Source organism: Ambystoma mexicanum, chromosome 10, assembly GCF_040938575.1.
Source record: "Ambystoma mexicanum isolate Mex_15411 chromosome 10, UKY_AmexF1_1, whole genome shotgun sequence".
Taxonomy (NCBI): Eukaryota; Metazoa; Chordata; class Amphibia; order Caudata; family Ambystomatidae; genus Ambystoma; species Ambystoma mexicanum.
Window position 1 is genome coordinate 269,217,324 of NC_090932.1, and position 15,808 is coordinate 269,233,131.

General features: G+C 46.6%; 1 protein-coding gene across 2 annotated transcripts in view; it reads right to left on the reverse strand.

Annotated features, from left to right (window-relative positions):
- Window positions 1-15,808, reverse strand: part of WDR33 (WD repeat domain 33) — a 935,332-nt gene that overhangs the window by 216,224 nt on the left and 703,300 nt on the right. For both annotated transcript variants that reach the window (XM_069617826.1, XM_069617825.1), the window contains exon 10: window positions 13,215-13,293. In XM_069617826.1, the coding sequence (XP_069473927.1) occupies window positions 13,215-13,293 (79 nt within the window). The remainder of the gene's footprint in view (window positions 1-13,214; window positions 13,294-15,808) is intronic.

A 15,808-nucleotide genomic window follows, 5' to 3' on the forward strand; every position in this document is an offset into this window, starting at 1 on the left:
AATCTAACTGAAACGGCATAGACAGACTACCACGCGACCGCTAAGCCAGAGCAGAAGAAAAGGACACTGGAAGGAAAAAATCTTCCGAAGATGCAAGTGCGCCCAGTCCCGAACGTGCAGAGAAAATAACTGATGGGTGATGCGCTGGGCAGACCTAAGGAGGTCGGGGTTACGGCCGCATGCGGTACCCTGCGTAAAAAGAGAGGAAGGACACTGTTTTTAAATGTGATGCTTTTTACAAAGTGCTCTGGTCCCATCCCACAGGACGGAGGAATTTCCCATAAATATGGAAGAAAGGGGACGTGACATAGGAGTAGATTGTTTATCTGTGAGAGAAAGATAGCATATCCTTTTGATGTAGGTGCATATCCTCTCAACATTTGCTTTGCTTGTTTTCCATCATGCTTTGACCATTTTTCCCCACCGAGTTTCATCCAGATGTCACAGCGGAGGCAAATCTTCATGTGGCCCTTTGGAGAGCTTATGGCCCTCAAAGATGGTGGCTACTGTGAGGGGGTTCAGTAATGCAAGGCGGACAACTGCTTGCAGTTTTCTCAGTATTTCACATTAAACAGAAAATGCAAAGAAAACCTAAGTCTACTCTACCAGGGAATTCCCTACCTAGTCTAGGATCTAAGGGAAAATCTGGTAGCATACACAAAACTGCCACTCACACTAAATGTTAAAGGATATTTGTACCGTGCACTATCACCACCGGAGTGGTCCCCTGGCGGCTCTGAAAGAGGGAGGGGGTTTGGGGGGTGAGTTAGTGGGAAAAAGCTGGAAAAGTGCAAGAGAGCAGTGATGTGCTGTTGGCAGCCTCAGCCCGGTGGGTCCGTTGGCTGGGCTTGGGGTGTTTTACGGTCGGTAGTGGTCGTGTGCTGTGGTGCAAGTCTATTTGGGGTTTGTTTTATTGGTGCAGTGTAGTGAAGTTTGCGCGGATTGCTGCATTTTAGGCTTGTGTTTGGTTAGAGTTTGAGAGGTGTATGCAGAGGAATGAAATTGTTAGTGGATTGGTTAGTTGGCATTGCTGTCCTTGCAATTATGTCTAGGTGTGATGCCTACTAACATTCATTACTCCATCGGAGTGTGGCGCTTGATAACCTTCAATATTCTATCTAGATGTCAGGCACTTGTCATCATTCACAGTTTCATCCAAGCGTGGCACGTGCTAACATTCATAATCCTGTCTAGATGTGATGCAAGCTAAAGTTAACAATTCCATCTAAGTGTGGCAAACGCTAACATTCCCATTTCTAACTAGAAGCAACACGGGCTAGGGTTAAGAATTCCATCTAAGTGCAGTACGTGCCAACATTCATAATCCTGTCAAGATGTGACGCAAGCTTAAGTTAAGAATTCCATCTGAGTGTGGCACATGCTAACATTCACATTTCTATCTAGATGCAACGCAGGCTAAGGTTAAGAATTGTATCTGAGTGTGGGACATGCTAACATTCACATTTTTATCTAGATGCAACGCAGGCTAAGGTTAAGAATTGTATCCGAGTGTGGCGCATGCTAACATTCACATTTCTATCTAGATGTGACACAGGCTAATCTTGACCATTCTTCATAGGTGTGTCACTAGTTAACATTGGCTAGTATGTAAGTGTGTAATGCAATACAACATTTACAGTCAAGCCAAGAATGGATTTAGGCTGGTGGTCACAAATCTCTCTAAGTATGCATATTGTAATTCTATGGTAGTCTACATTATGGAGAGGTAAGGTAGAGTGGCAAGGGCTTTCTGGAGTAGAGTGATTGCTCTGCACCCCACCCATGCCACACACAGTTTTGTTGGCGTCTGTTGGCGGCTGGTTACCATCTTTAGCACCTATCAGTGCAGCGTGGGCTGGTGGGTCTTGCAATGGGTTCTCTGCTAACCAATCACGGGGCTCGGGAGGCGGGAGCAGGGAGGAGGAAGCTGGAAAGAGCCCGGGAACAAAGGCAGCATACCGGGCAGGGGGACACAATTTGCCAAGAAAAGAAACTGCTATCCAGGTCCCAGGTGGGTCCTTGCGGGGCTCCACTCACCTGCATGTCCAACATTACAAATGGAATGCACGATGCAGCGTGGGCTGGTGGGTCTTGCAATGGGTTCTCTGCTAACCAATCACAGGGCTCGGGAGGCGGGAGCAGGGAGGAGGAAGCTGGAAAGAGCCTGGGAACAAAGTCAGCACACGGGACAAGGGGACAATTTGCAAAGAAAAAAACTGCTAGCCAGGTCCCAGGAGGGTCCTGCTGGGGCTCCACTCACCTGCATGTCCAAGATTACAAATGGAACAAAACATTCATAGCAAAACCAACATAAAAGTGTTAGGTAAGAATTGATGCAGTCACACTGACTACACAACACTTATCTGCTTGGTATTAGGTAACCCACTTTTTGGTGTAGGTCTGTACTACACAAATTGGTAGAGTGACGGAGCAGTCAGGCCTATCTCAAAACGGGTAAATGAGAGCTGTAGCCATGACATTTATAAATACAAGTAACCAATTAACACTTGCACTCATGGTCTCAGTTATAGTTATTTAACATCAATTTTTAATTAAGCATTCTTTAAAAAGGCAATTCCTCTAACAATGTAAATATACTTTAAAATTACTTTTCAGAATCAGCACAAGTTAGCGGATACTCGCTGGAAATGCTTCTGACACAATTCTTACACCCTTAGGGGACTTCACTCACAAGGACAGTAATGGCATTTAAACATCACTAGTTATGCGTTGCAGATTCTGAGGTTGCAGAAAGGAAAGGTTTAAGGAAGGAAAAAGGTCACACAGGTTCTCAGTATATGTGCGGTCACATTGAATCTTCCAATGAAATCTAGACCAGCCTTTCCCAGCAATAACAGTTTAAAACAAGTTACCACCTATGAGGGACAAACAATATACAAGTCAATGGGCTAGAAGAGTCTGCGCGGAGCCAGGACAGCCAAAGTCTATTTGAAACAGTCTATGGAGCTGAGGCACTCCTTAGAATCAAAGTCTTGCAAAGTTAGAGAAATTGTATTAAAAAAAAAAAATTAAAAAAAATCACTTGTATGGTCACAAGCTGTTAAGCCTGTGGAAGGATAGTTGGAATCAACTCTAAAGGTAAGCCAATGCAATTCCCAACTGAGAAAAGCACAGCTATAAAGACAATGCGGCAAGTACCCAAAGTCTAAACAGTACCTCTGTTTTGAAGAGTGGTTCAGCTGGATTCTGTGCAGACCCTGGGTTCCTGAGCCTCAGTCTTGGGGACAAGAGGAAGGACGTCTGGAGGGCTCCTGCGGCGGCACTTGAGGTAGTTGGCAGCTACAGGCACCATTCTGTTCAGCAGCACTTTTCAGTTTCAGCTCTTAGTAAACAGCACCATCGCGAATCTCGGATACCAGTTGGGCTTCCTTCACTCCTTGGGTCCTGCACTCTGGTGAGGGGACTCAAGCTCTGGTCGTCCTGCTTCTGGAGGGTCCCAAGGAGACTCTTGGAGCTTCTAGCTGGATTTCAGACATTGCACTAGACTACAGATTTCTCGACCCCTGGCACTTTATTCTTGCAGCAGCGAAGAAGTGCAGCCACTCGGGGAATTTGGTCCAGTGGAGTTCGTCCGAGTTAGTTGGTCCCACTAACCCAAGGGAAGCAGTCGTCCTTTCCGGAGCTTCTCTGTCTAATCGAAAAAGGAGTTTCACCACAGCAGCAGGGCTTCAACAGGCAATTCAAAGGTCCAGGAGGATGCAGAAAGCGTTCACGGTTTCTTTGTTTGGTGTTTCGCCCAGTGGTCGACTCTGCCTCTAGTCCCAAAACCCTCGCCTTTTAAGCAGGTATCTCCCATTCAAGCACAGCATAGCCTGTCAATCAGGCAGCAGGGAAGCTGTCCTGAAAGGACAGCCAGCTAATCAGGACTGGTTGCATTCAGGCATTCCTCGAGACAGGGGAGTTTCGGGACCCTCCTTCCCCATCCTGTCCTTCCAGACTGTTCAGGAGAGTTCGCAGGAATGTGGCAATTCCTTTATAACTTAGAGTCACCAGCTCCTTGCTGGACTTTAGGGCTTCAGTTTTATCCTGGAGAGAGCGAGACCTTTTTCCCACTCATGTGTTTTTCTTTGATTTGAACACTGTGGTTATTTTGGTTATGGAGTCTGAAACTCCATAGGCATCTTTTTACATTGCGACACAGCACCTTCAGGGCAGTGTCAGAGAGAAGTTGTTTCGATTTCTGCCAAGGTTTAAATAACTTCACTTGGATAACTACTGTTTCCAAGAGTAGTTAAGTGAAATTGACTTTACTTAGATTTGTAACTTTGTAGACCCAGCACACACTATCTGCCATAGAGTGCTGGAGGTGTTACTTAGTATCCCCTTTGTCTACTTTCTCAAGTAACATTTTTATCTTACCCTTTCTACAATTGATGGCGGGTGGCAGTGGTTTACTTTTCCTACCACTATTTTTACCGCGGGCTGCGTTCGCAGCTGCAGTATAGCACCTATGGGTGCCCATTTTGTCAAAATGGCCCAGACAGTCTTTATTTGCCATTTCTTGTTGTAAAGGTCCTTCTTGAGATTTACTCTGCACGAGAAACCAGGTTTGGTCCCTTCGTTCGTTTTGTCTTTGGCGGGTTCACTGGTGAAGCCACCTCTGGCTCCAGCATCTGGCAGGGCAGGCAGCAAGGGAGGTTCCTTAAACTCCCTGTGCTTAGTCTCCTTGGTTACAGGAATGCACCCAAAGGGGATTGGCTGGCTTTGGAGCACAGCGACCCTGCCGAGGTATTTTGTAAGGAAGGCAGAGTCAACCACTATACGAAGGAATCTGAAGAAGAACTTGGAAAAGAAGCTTGCTGCAACTCCTGGCCCATTGGTTTGCCCGGCAAAGGCCTGCTGCAGTGCTGAAGCTCCGATTTGCATCGACTAGAGAAGCCCTGCAAAAGAGTACTTCTCCCCTTAGGTTGGTGGGACCAATCAACCCCAAGACGAGATCGACTGGAACACCTCTCTCGGCTGGCTATACATCCATTGCTGCTGCAGGAATCTAGTGCCAGGGGACAGGAACACCAGAATCGAGTGCATCGTTTTTAAGTCAGACCCGAGCCAGATACCAAAAGGTGGTTTACCTAATACCAAATAAACAAGTGTTATGTAGTCTCGCACAGTGTTACTACATCAATTCTTGCCTAACACGGGAGCCAGAGGTGGATTTCAGAACTGAAACCCGCCAAAGGCAAAACAAACAAAGGGCTCAAACCTGGCTTGGCACGCAGAGTAAAACCCAAGAAACACCTCACAAACAGAAAATGGCAAAAAAAGGAAGAATGGGCCATTTTGACAAAATGGTCACCCTTGGGTGCTGTACTGCAGCTGAGAGTTCAGCCTGAGGTAGAAAAGCACAATGCTAGGAACATTTAACCACTACCACCAGCCATTTAAAGTAGTGATGGTAACATAAAAAATGTTACATGAGTAGGTAGGATAAGGGGCTACTCTGTAAACCCCCCACCCCCCCCCCCGAATCCCCCAGCACCAGCAGTCCACATAAGATGGTGTGTGCTGGACCTACAAAGAGAAAAGGGAAGTAAAGTCAATTTCACTTTACTATTCTTCTATTCTTGGGAACTGTAGTTCACCCAAGAAAAGATATTTAAACCTTAAGAGAAATGTAAAGGTTTTCTCTGCGACACTGCACTGAAGGTGCAGTGTGTGACCATACAAAAAGTAGATGCCTATGGAGTTTGACAAACTCCAAAAACAGAAGAAACATAATCCAAATCAGGTAAAAACGAGTGAAAAAAGGTTTCACTCACTCCAAGATTAAAATGAAAAAGTCCTAAAGTTCAGCAAAAGACGTGGGGGTCTCTAAGGTTGAAGGGAATTAGCACAGAAATTAGAATTCCCCCCAACTTGGTGGATCTAACCATCCTCAGGGTAGGAGTCGTCGGATTTGGGTGCCCCGATTGATTGGAAAGAAGGGTTGCATCAAGCTCCGTTAACAGCAGGCTCTCCGGTTGATGGAAATCGCTTTTCTTGATCTTCCAATTTGGTTTGTGATCTATTGGTCATCTTGTGAGCAGCTTCCAGGTCCGGAATGTATCCGGAACTACAGCACAACTTCTGCAATCTCTCCCTGCAGTTTACAGAAAGGGGCAGTCTGGGTGCTCAATCAGAACACCCTGTCACCCATTGAGACTGGGTTCCCTTCAAGCAAGGAGAACGACGAAGTGCTGCAGAGTTTTGGACTCTCCCTTGCGTCCTGCCTTCTCAGACACTCGTAAGCCTGGATCTGGAATACAAAGGATTACCGCCGAAGACAAAACTTGCACTGAGGTCTTTCATGCCTAGAATGGTAGTGAAAGACCTCAGGAACTACAAGCAAATGAGAAATGGTGATAAAAGGAGCCCACCATTTTAGCAAAATGGTGGCCCTTCTATGCATTACTGAGGCTGATTTGACAGCCTGTGAGTAAGAAGATTAAAGTCACTAAGGTAAAACCACTTCCACCAGCCATTCAAGTAACTTGCAATTGTAACAAAAATGCTACAGATAAGTAAGCAAGGAGATGCATTGCATCTCCCCCCCCCCTCCCAGCACTCCACAAAAGGTGGGGTGTGCAGGCTTACTATATAAAATTACAGGGGAATGAAAATCCCCCTTTACCCTATGGGAACAGTAGTTCCCCCAAGTACATTAAAGAGAGATTAACAGGGAAGTCCCCAGGGGCAACCCAGCCAAAGCCCAAACGTTATAGGGAAGTATAACTCCGACCATTCACTATGGAGAGACATAAAAGGTCACCCATAAAAAGAGTACAATACTGGGTGAGAGGGGGAAAAAGATTCCCACTCACCTAGAGACCAGGAGAAATAATCCCCAAGTCAAAGCAAAAAGTACTGGGATTGACAGGTCTGGAAGATTTATTACAAATATGAAACTCTTAACTACAAAGAATGTCCTGTGAGGTATCCCCAGAGAGGTGTTGGTCGTGACTGTAGCCAGATATGGGGGTATTTGAAAGGGAGCACCCTATGCGAGGTGTGGATCAACTGACCACCATTGCAGGGCTTTATGCAATGTTCGATTGAGGGCAGTCTTGTTGGTCCATGTGCTAGTAACTTGTTGCAACCTGGCATCCAGGAATTCTTGTAGGGGCTCATCTGAAGCTTGCAGAAGGGGACCAGAAGGATGCAGGAAGACATCATCCCCAGCAGGGACTTGGTCCGCAATGTTGCCACTGAAGCGGTCAACAGCCGTTGGACCTTTCCCAGGATGGCCTTCACCCTCTCACCCAAGGGAGACGCCAGACACAAGTATGTTGAGCTGGGCCCCCGGAACAGTGTGTTCTGCAATGTCACTATGTCTCTGCAGTGTGCAGGGTTCCCAGCATGTAGGAGAGAGACCGGAGCAGCCAATCGTCCAGTTAAAGGTAAATGTGGATTCCTTGCAGCACAAATGCGCTGTCACCAGAGCCAGGCATTTGGTGAATACTCTTGTGGTCGATATTAGGCCAAAGGGCAAGGCCTTGAATTGGTACTGTCACCCCTGAATGACAAACCGCAGGAATTTCCAGTGTTTGCAATGACTGGTGATGTGGAAGTAGGAGTCTTCCAGGTCGAGGGCCACCAAGAAATCCCCTTCGTCCAGTTGGTGGAGTACATGCTGCGTCTCACACCACGTCTGGACACATGCCGCAGGCACGGCTCCCCATCCAAGCACTATGAAAACGCAGCTATGGCTATGCAAATCCGGTCTAGCAGCTTGCATAGCCATCCATACTGAAACCCTGATGTGCCTCAACACCTCTACCATGTATGCAGCGGCAATGTACACAATTTTTCGGGCTAGCTGGGCACAATCTCCTGCACTAGCACTCTATCCTAATCCACCCTAAAGCGCCCACCCACGTTCCTGACCGCAGGTCTGCTTACAGGAGCCTAGCCAGCCTTCCTAAATCCTAGCGGGGCACAATGCACACACGCATCTTAAAATTAACTCTTGCAATCTCCCATTCATGGACTTCAGTCTCTGAGGGAATTTGAACCACAAAGCGCATTGAGGCTATACAAATTGGAAAGGGTGCAATATAAATGACAATTACAATAACAACGTGACCATCCTGAACTTTTGCGATTTGAGTAAATTGAGGCACCGCAGGACTACGATCTGGCTGTACCCCTCCGACCCCCCCCCACTATTTCTGTACTGGAAAGTATCTGGAGTATACTTCAGAGCCCCTGTGGGGCCGGTTCTATTGCCCCTTTGCTTAGCATGGCTTGCATCTCCTTCAACAGCTGAACCACATGCAGTTCTTGTCTTGTGAAAAGAGGAATGCGTGGGCACCTGTCCTAGAATTCCAAAATATTCCCCTGCTGAAGAACATCGAGCACCCATTTGTCTGTGGAGATCTTTCGCCACTGATCGACCAAGTTCGATAGATGGCCTCCCACTGGGGTGCAGAAGTGGAGGCGTGGGTCCTGGGCCATTCAGGCCTGCTTCGGCATCTGCATCCTGGTTGCGAGGCGAAAACACAGAGCAACTGCCATAGGCCTGGCAGCATCCCCTATAAGCCTCATGGGTATCGAGCAGGAGGGATATTGATAGGGGGTGGTGAAACTCTTTGAAGACCCTCCCTTTAGAGGAACAAAAGGACGGCCTCTTCTGCTGAAGGGTGACCAGAGAACGTGCTGTCTCAGTGTCAGTCTTTATGGCGTGAAGAGTTTCATTGACCGCATTGCCAAACAGGTTGTCAGCATCGAAGGGCAAGTCTATCACCTTGGTCTACACATCTGTGTGGAAGTTGGTGACTTTGTCAACCCTGGCAACAGAGGACCACACCATTCCCCATCTGGCGAAAGACAGAGTCCGCGATTTCATGAGCGATGGTGAAGGCGTGGTCAGAAGCCACTTCCCCCTCCTGGAACAGGGCCGAGGCTTCTGCCTGATCAGTCAGAAAGGTGGTGATGGGCCCCAACTTCTACCCTAACTCCCCGTCGTACGTACCTAAACAGGATGGCGAGGGCATTGGCGGCCTTAATGTTGGAGCTGCTGTAGTGATTATGTGCTTATTAGGCAACATTTGATGCAGTAACCCTGCAGGAGACTGCACCAGTCTTGTCCTCTTGGTATTAGGTATCCTACCTATTGGTATAGGTCTGTACTACACTAGCTGGTAGAGTGACTGAGCAGCCAGACTCCTCTCAAGAGGGGTAAATGTGAGCTGTAGAGATGAAGCAATGAAATCCATACATAAAAGATTCCAAATAACACTACACTCAAGGTTTCCTAGTAAAATTATTATTTAACGGGCATTTTTAAATAAGCACTCTTTAAAAGGAGCAATGTGCAACAATACAAATACACTTAAAAATACTTTCTCAGAATCAGGTCAAGCAAGTAGATACTCTTTAGAGATGCTTCATATCATACACACTTCTTACATCCTGAGGTGACTTCACTAAGTAGGACAGTGTTGGCATTTATATATCACTTCTTGTACTTGGTGAATTCTGAGGTTGGTAACAAGGAAAGGTTATAGGAAAGAAAAAGGTTAACAAGTTCTCAGAGCATGTGAGCACTTTAAATCCCCCCCAATGAAGTCTAGATAAAAACCTGTCTTAGGAAACGTTAGTTCAAAACCAATGTATCACCTATGAGGACAGTAAGAATCAAGTCAATGGGTTAGACGAGTATGCAGGGAGCTGTTAGGCAGGATCCTGTGCAGTTCCCCTGGGGACCACTGCAAGAATATTAAGACTACAGGATTAAGCAGTAAACTGAATTGGTAGCGGTCTGCACCACCCACATTTACCTGGTAGCTGTGGCTGAGCAGTCAGACTTCTCTCAAGAAGAGTAGGGCAGTATATATAGAGTATACCCAATAGGGCTAAAAACACAGTAGAGCAAACAAACACTGACCAGAGCTTTGTATCAAAAAGTATATAATTATTGATTTAAAACACACTTTAGGCAATACACTAGCATTCCAAATCAAAAGCAAGTTAAAACAGTCAGGTAAAGTATACACATCTCCCTTGATAACTATTTAGACAAGTTAGAGTTAAAACACCACGATTTGTTAAAACAGATGTGAGCGCCTAACCTAGATGGCACTCCAATAGTTAAGTTAAAGGGAGAGAAAAAGACAGAGCATAGGAATAAAACAGGTCCCAACACTTTTAGGAGTTCTCAGCAAGGGAATAAAGGCAGTATACACTGTAGAGCCAAAGTTCATAGGCCAGGCCCACTTTAAATGGGGCAAAACGAAATGTGCCCAAGATCACACAGTTAAAAATGCACTAAAAGTCTTTGCAGAATGTTCGAAAGAGGTTGGGGTGATTCAAGAAGTTAAAGTTATAAGGACTTGGGCCAACCCAGTTGGAAAGCCAAGGATTTAAGGGTCACCTTGGGCAAACCGAAGAAAGGGAGAACACAGTACCTTAAAGAGAGAGGAAGCTCCAGCAGTGGCAGTTCCTGGCAGTGGTTACAGTTCATTGTTTCGACCAGGGGAAGAGAGGATCTCGTTGAGGGGGAAACTTGGAGTCGTTGCACTGCACAGGGATGAAACCAGCCGCGGAGTTCGTCGGTTAAAAGGTGAGTTCCTTTTATTCGCGGTCAAAGTGGTGAAGCTTGGCTATCCAGCCGCCGGGGTGCTTGGCACGGGGATTCGACCAAGAGATGTCTTTGGAAGGCAAAAGGGGTGAACTGGTTGGTCCTACCAGCTCAGAGGAAGAAGACTTGTCCAGCAGAAGATCTCTTGTCGTTGGGAAAGTGGTGAGTTTGTTGCAGCAGGGCTCCACCGGTGGTATCATTGTTGCAGATGGCTCAGCTTCTTCCCTCTTCAGATTCCTAGGTCCTGTGGCGACTTCTGAAGTTCCAGCCCCAAAGGCCCTGCTTTTATGCAGAAAAACCCCCATTCAACAGCCTAGCTGTCACTCAAACATGCTAAGTGGTGAGCCGGGCGGCTCACCACTGGCCCAATCAGAACACAGTGCGACTTGAGTTGCTAAGGCAACAGAGTCCAGGGTGCCAATTCCCCTCCCCACACATTCTGTGGAATCCAGACAGAGTGGCACCATTTGGAGGGCTTCTGTGGAGAAGCCCGCCAAAAAGTGGAACAAAGGACTCAACCTTGGTTAGAGTTAGAGAGACGGACACGAACGCCATTTTAGAAAAGAGTTCTGGCAAAAAGACCCAACCGTTGATATAATATTAAATAAATAAACCAGCAGTATCTTTAACATTGCACCAAAAAGTGGTGCGTTTAAAATCAATGGTAAAATCCCATAGGAAATATTCCGGTGGAATATTTTGCGTGGTAACCACTGCCACCAGCCAGAAACTAGACAAGGGGGGACTGGACAGTGCCCCCTTGAAAACAGACCCAGGGGCAATCGAATTAACCCCTTCCAGTACTTCCACAATATGGTTTGTACTGGCTCTGTTCACAATTTTGGACTAGTAAAGTCAATGGTGACTTTACATGCCCTGGGAGACAGTAGCCAGTCCCAGCGTATGAAGTCTATGTTTGTGGGTCACTATGACACCCCTGTGTTACTGCACTGAGGGTGCTGTATAACACACATGCAAAACGGATACTACCCTATGGAATAAAGGACCCCATAGCCCATAAGCACACAAAGTCAGGCATGATTTGAGGTATGTCTAAGAGTGGGAGGAAGAGAGTCTCCCTCTTAGCAGGAGAAAAAAAAAAATCCAACAAAGCTGCTGGGGGACTCACTTTGGGAAATTAGTCATATAAGAGAATTCTCCCTAACACGAGCCAGGACAGCCAAAGTCAATTTGGAACAAAGTCTATGGAGCTGAAGCACTTCTTAGATAGAACTAATATGTGCACAAGTTAGAGTTGTTGTAGAAAAATCACTGTCGGCCACAAGCGGTTACACTTGTGAAAGATAGAGCTGAACACAACTCTAGAAAAAGCAGCTACTGCAAGTCTCAACTGACAAAAGCGAGTTACAGACCCCTTAGTCAGATCAATACCTTAGGTAAGAAGATGATGATGATCCAGCTCGCTTCGTTCTTGGGTGCAGTGTTGCAGAGCCTGTGTTCTTGGGCCTCAGTCGTGGGGACAAGAGGGAGGATGTCTGGAGGACTCCTGCACAGCAGTTCGAAGGTCGGCGGCAGCTACGGGCCGTTTTCAATTCAGCAGCAATTTGCGGTTTCAGCTACCGGCAAATAGCACCACCGGAGATCTTGGACACTGGTTGGGCTTCCTTCACTGCTCGAGTCCAGCACTCTGGTGAGGTGACTCAAGCTTGGGTCATTCTGCTTCAGGATAGTCCTCAGGATCTTCCTGGAGCTCAGGACTGGCTTAAAGACATTTCACTCAACTACGGATTTCTCGACGCCAGGCACTCGGTTCCAGCAGCAAAGTAGTACAGCCAATAGGGGAAGGTCCTCCAGCAAAGTTCGCCTTGGGGTTAGTTGGTCCCACCAACCCAAGGGAAGAAGTCGTCCTTTCCGGAGCTTCTCTTGTCGATTAGGAAAAGTAGTTTCTGCACAACAGCAGGGCTTCACCAGGCAGTTCAACGGTCTAGGGGGATGCAGCAAGCTTCTCTTCACGATTTCTTCGTTGGCTGTTTCTTCCAGTGGTCGACTGTCTTCAGTCCAAGAAGCCTCACCTTTTATGCAGGTTTCTCCCATTCATGCACAGCCTAGCTGCTACTTACACAGCATCTTCAAAGTCGCAGAATCGAGATTTTCGAGGAGCGAGATTCGAGGACTCCCAAAACAAAAACGAGTAGCAACAATCTGAGGGCCACCTCTACGGAGCATAGTAGGACAAATGCCATTGGCTTGGGCGGCATGACCCAAAAGAACAGCAATTCACTACGAGCGACCAGCAGCTTTTGAATTTAAGGAGAAACTGCTTTTAATATTACAGGGGATTCACAGCCTAAGGGTGGGGGCTATTCATGAACATGTGAATTCATGTAAGATCCCATGCTGGAGAAAGCACGTTACTTTGCAGCTTCCACTCATTGCAGCTGCTTGTGCGACAGTAGACCGGGCCAACCAAAGTGCATGTGTCAAACCGTTTTTATCATGAAGCATTTGAACAGTGAAGTCTTCTCAATAGAGCCCACAGAGAAAGACAATTCCACATAGCAAAATAAGCTCAGGACTGTACAGTGTTGCAGGTGGCATTCTGCCATAATTGCCAATGTACATTGGCTTCAGTAAAAACACTTCAGATAACTTTTACAGAGAGAGAAGTTCTTACCCAACATGCCAGAATAGCAACGAGCCATCAGAACCTCCACTGGCAAAAAGACCTTCATGTACAGGATGCCAGGCGACAGCTGTCAGAGAGAAACAGTACTTTCAATTACAAGACAACCAAAAGCACTAGTATACTTGTGTGCCACCTGTAGAAATACTATGCCCATCGTAGTGCCACCGCTAAACCAAAATTGTAGTTTACAACAGGTGCTGGGGGAGTTTTCCTACAGTCCAGCTGGAGGTTAGACTATCTAAACTATTCCTTGTTATACATCTTCCCCCAACTCTTAATACAAGTCTGTACTACCCAAAGGATTGGTAGAAGGGCAGTGCAGCCAGGTTTATCTTATGAGAACGACGTGAGCTGTAGGTAAGTACAATGAACCCAGTCAATAGATTAGCCCAAAGAAACTCTTACACAATGGAAGTTATAATAAAACAAATTAATTTTATATATACAAGACAAGGTAGGTAAATGCTAAAATACTATTTTAGACTAACCAACACATATGAAATATCAATACTTTTCATAGTTGACTGCTTCAATAGTAGATGCTCGCACTTACAAATGTTAAGGAGAAAACTGCAGTAATGACAGTTGTACTCTTTAAATAGTAGTGGCGTGCACCTGCATTTGTTAAAGTGAAATTACAGTTTTCATAGACAACGTCTGTAGAAAGGAAAAGGAGGGTTATTCAAGACTATTAGCAGTGATTTACATTCTAGCAACACTTTAAGGCTCCTAATGCTTTAGCAGTCCAATACCCAACTATCCAAGAGTTCATCAAAGTCAGTGTAGGATGGGAGCAAAAGCCTTATGCAGCAGCAGAAAAGGCAAAGATCCTCACTTTAATTACTTAAATACTTTAGGAGGATAACAATTTATAAGGGCCCTGCAAAGGACTCTGTTAGGGAGAATTCTCTGTTAAGGCTAATTTCCCAAACCTAGTGAGTCCCCCAGCAGCTTTGCTGGATTTTTGGGGTTTATTATTTCCTGCTAAGAGTGAGACTCTTTTGCTCCCACTCTTAGACATGATTTGAGGTGTTCCTTTCACTTTCCATGAGTTTTATGGGCTACGGGGTCTTTTACTCCATAGGGTCTCATGTGTTTTTTATGTGGGTTACACAGCACCCTCCGTGCCGTAACCCAGGGGTGTCGTAGCGACCCCGCAACATAGACTCGATACCCTGGGACTGACTACTGTCTCCCAGGGCATGTAAAGTCACCATTGGCTTTACTAGTCCCAAATTATGAACAGAAACCAGTACAAACCATCATATATGCGGACGTACTGGTCGGGGCAATTCGATTGGCCCGGGCCTGTTGTTCGAGGGGGCACGTCTCCGTCCCCCCTGATCGAGTTTTGGCTGGTGGTAGTGGATACTACTTTTTATATTCGACCGCAAATATATCTCTATGGGATTTTCCCATTGTTCGAGGCTACCAACTTTAATTATTTAATTCTTATAGCCTCGAACATACCGCCGGTTTATTTATTTAATATTAATTCACCGGTTGGCATTTTTTGCCAGAACTCTTCTAAAATGGCGTTTGTGTTCTCTTCTGTGACTCCAACCCAGGTCGAGCCCTTTGTTCCACTTTTTGGCGGGCTTCTCCACAGAAGCCTCCAAAAGTGGTGCCACTCTGTCTGGGTACCACAGGGGGCGTGGGTTTAGGCACCCTGGACTGAGTTACTTTGGTAACTCAAGTCACACTCTTGTGTGATTGGCCCAAGTGGTGAGCCGGCCAGCTCACCACTTAGCATGTTTGATTGACAGCTAGGATGAGTGAATGGGGGTGTGCTGCATAAAAGCAGGGGTTTGGGGACTGGAACTTCAGAAGTCGCCACAGGACCTAAGACTCTGAGGAGGGAGAAGCTGAGCCGACCTGCACCGACACCACCGGTGGAGCCCTGCTGAACCGTCTCACCACTTTTCCCCGACGACAGAGGAGATATCCAGTCCGGAGAGTCTTCTTCCTTTGACTGGTGGGGATAACCAGTTTCACCTTCTTTTCACCTTCCTGGAGCATCTCTTGGCCGCCTTGCCCGTGCCAAGCACTGCGGCAACCGGAATACCACGGTTTACCACTACGGCGAAGAGAAGGGTAGTGTCTTTTAACCAGAGAACTCCGCGGCTGGTTTCTTCCCTGGCAGTGCAACAACCTTCATCTTTCCTCCACGGCGAGACCTCTTCTTCCTCTGGACGAAACACCGACTTGCACCTGCTGCCAGGAACAACTGCCCCAGCTGGAGCTTCCTTCACACTTAAGGTACTGTGTCCCGCCTGGCTTCCCTTGCAACAGATCGTTCGGGGTGACAGTAAAGCCTCAACTTTCTAACCTGGGCTAGTCTGGGACAACCTAGCTAACGTTTCCGGACTTTAATTTCATCTTTTTTGTGCGAACTATCTACAAAGACTCTTTGGGCATAACCCCACTGGTGAACCTGGACCCCTTCTGCTTGCTCTCCCCAAGAGTGGGCCCTGCAATTGACTTCCTTGCTCTCCAGTAGAAATCTGCCTATACTGCCTTACTGTGGTTCTTTGAAAAAGTATTGAAACTTGTGTGCTTCTTTAACTCTGCCTTTTTCCCTC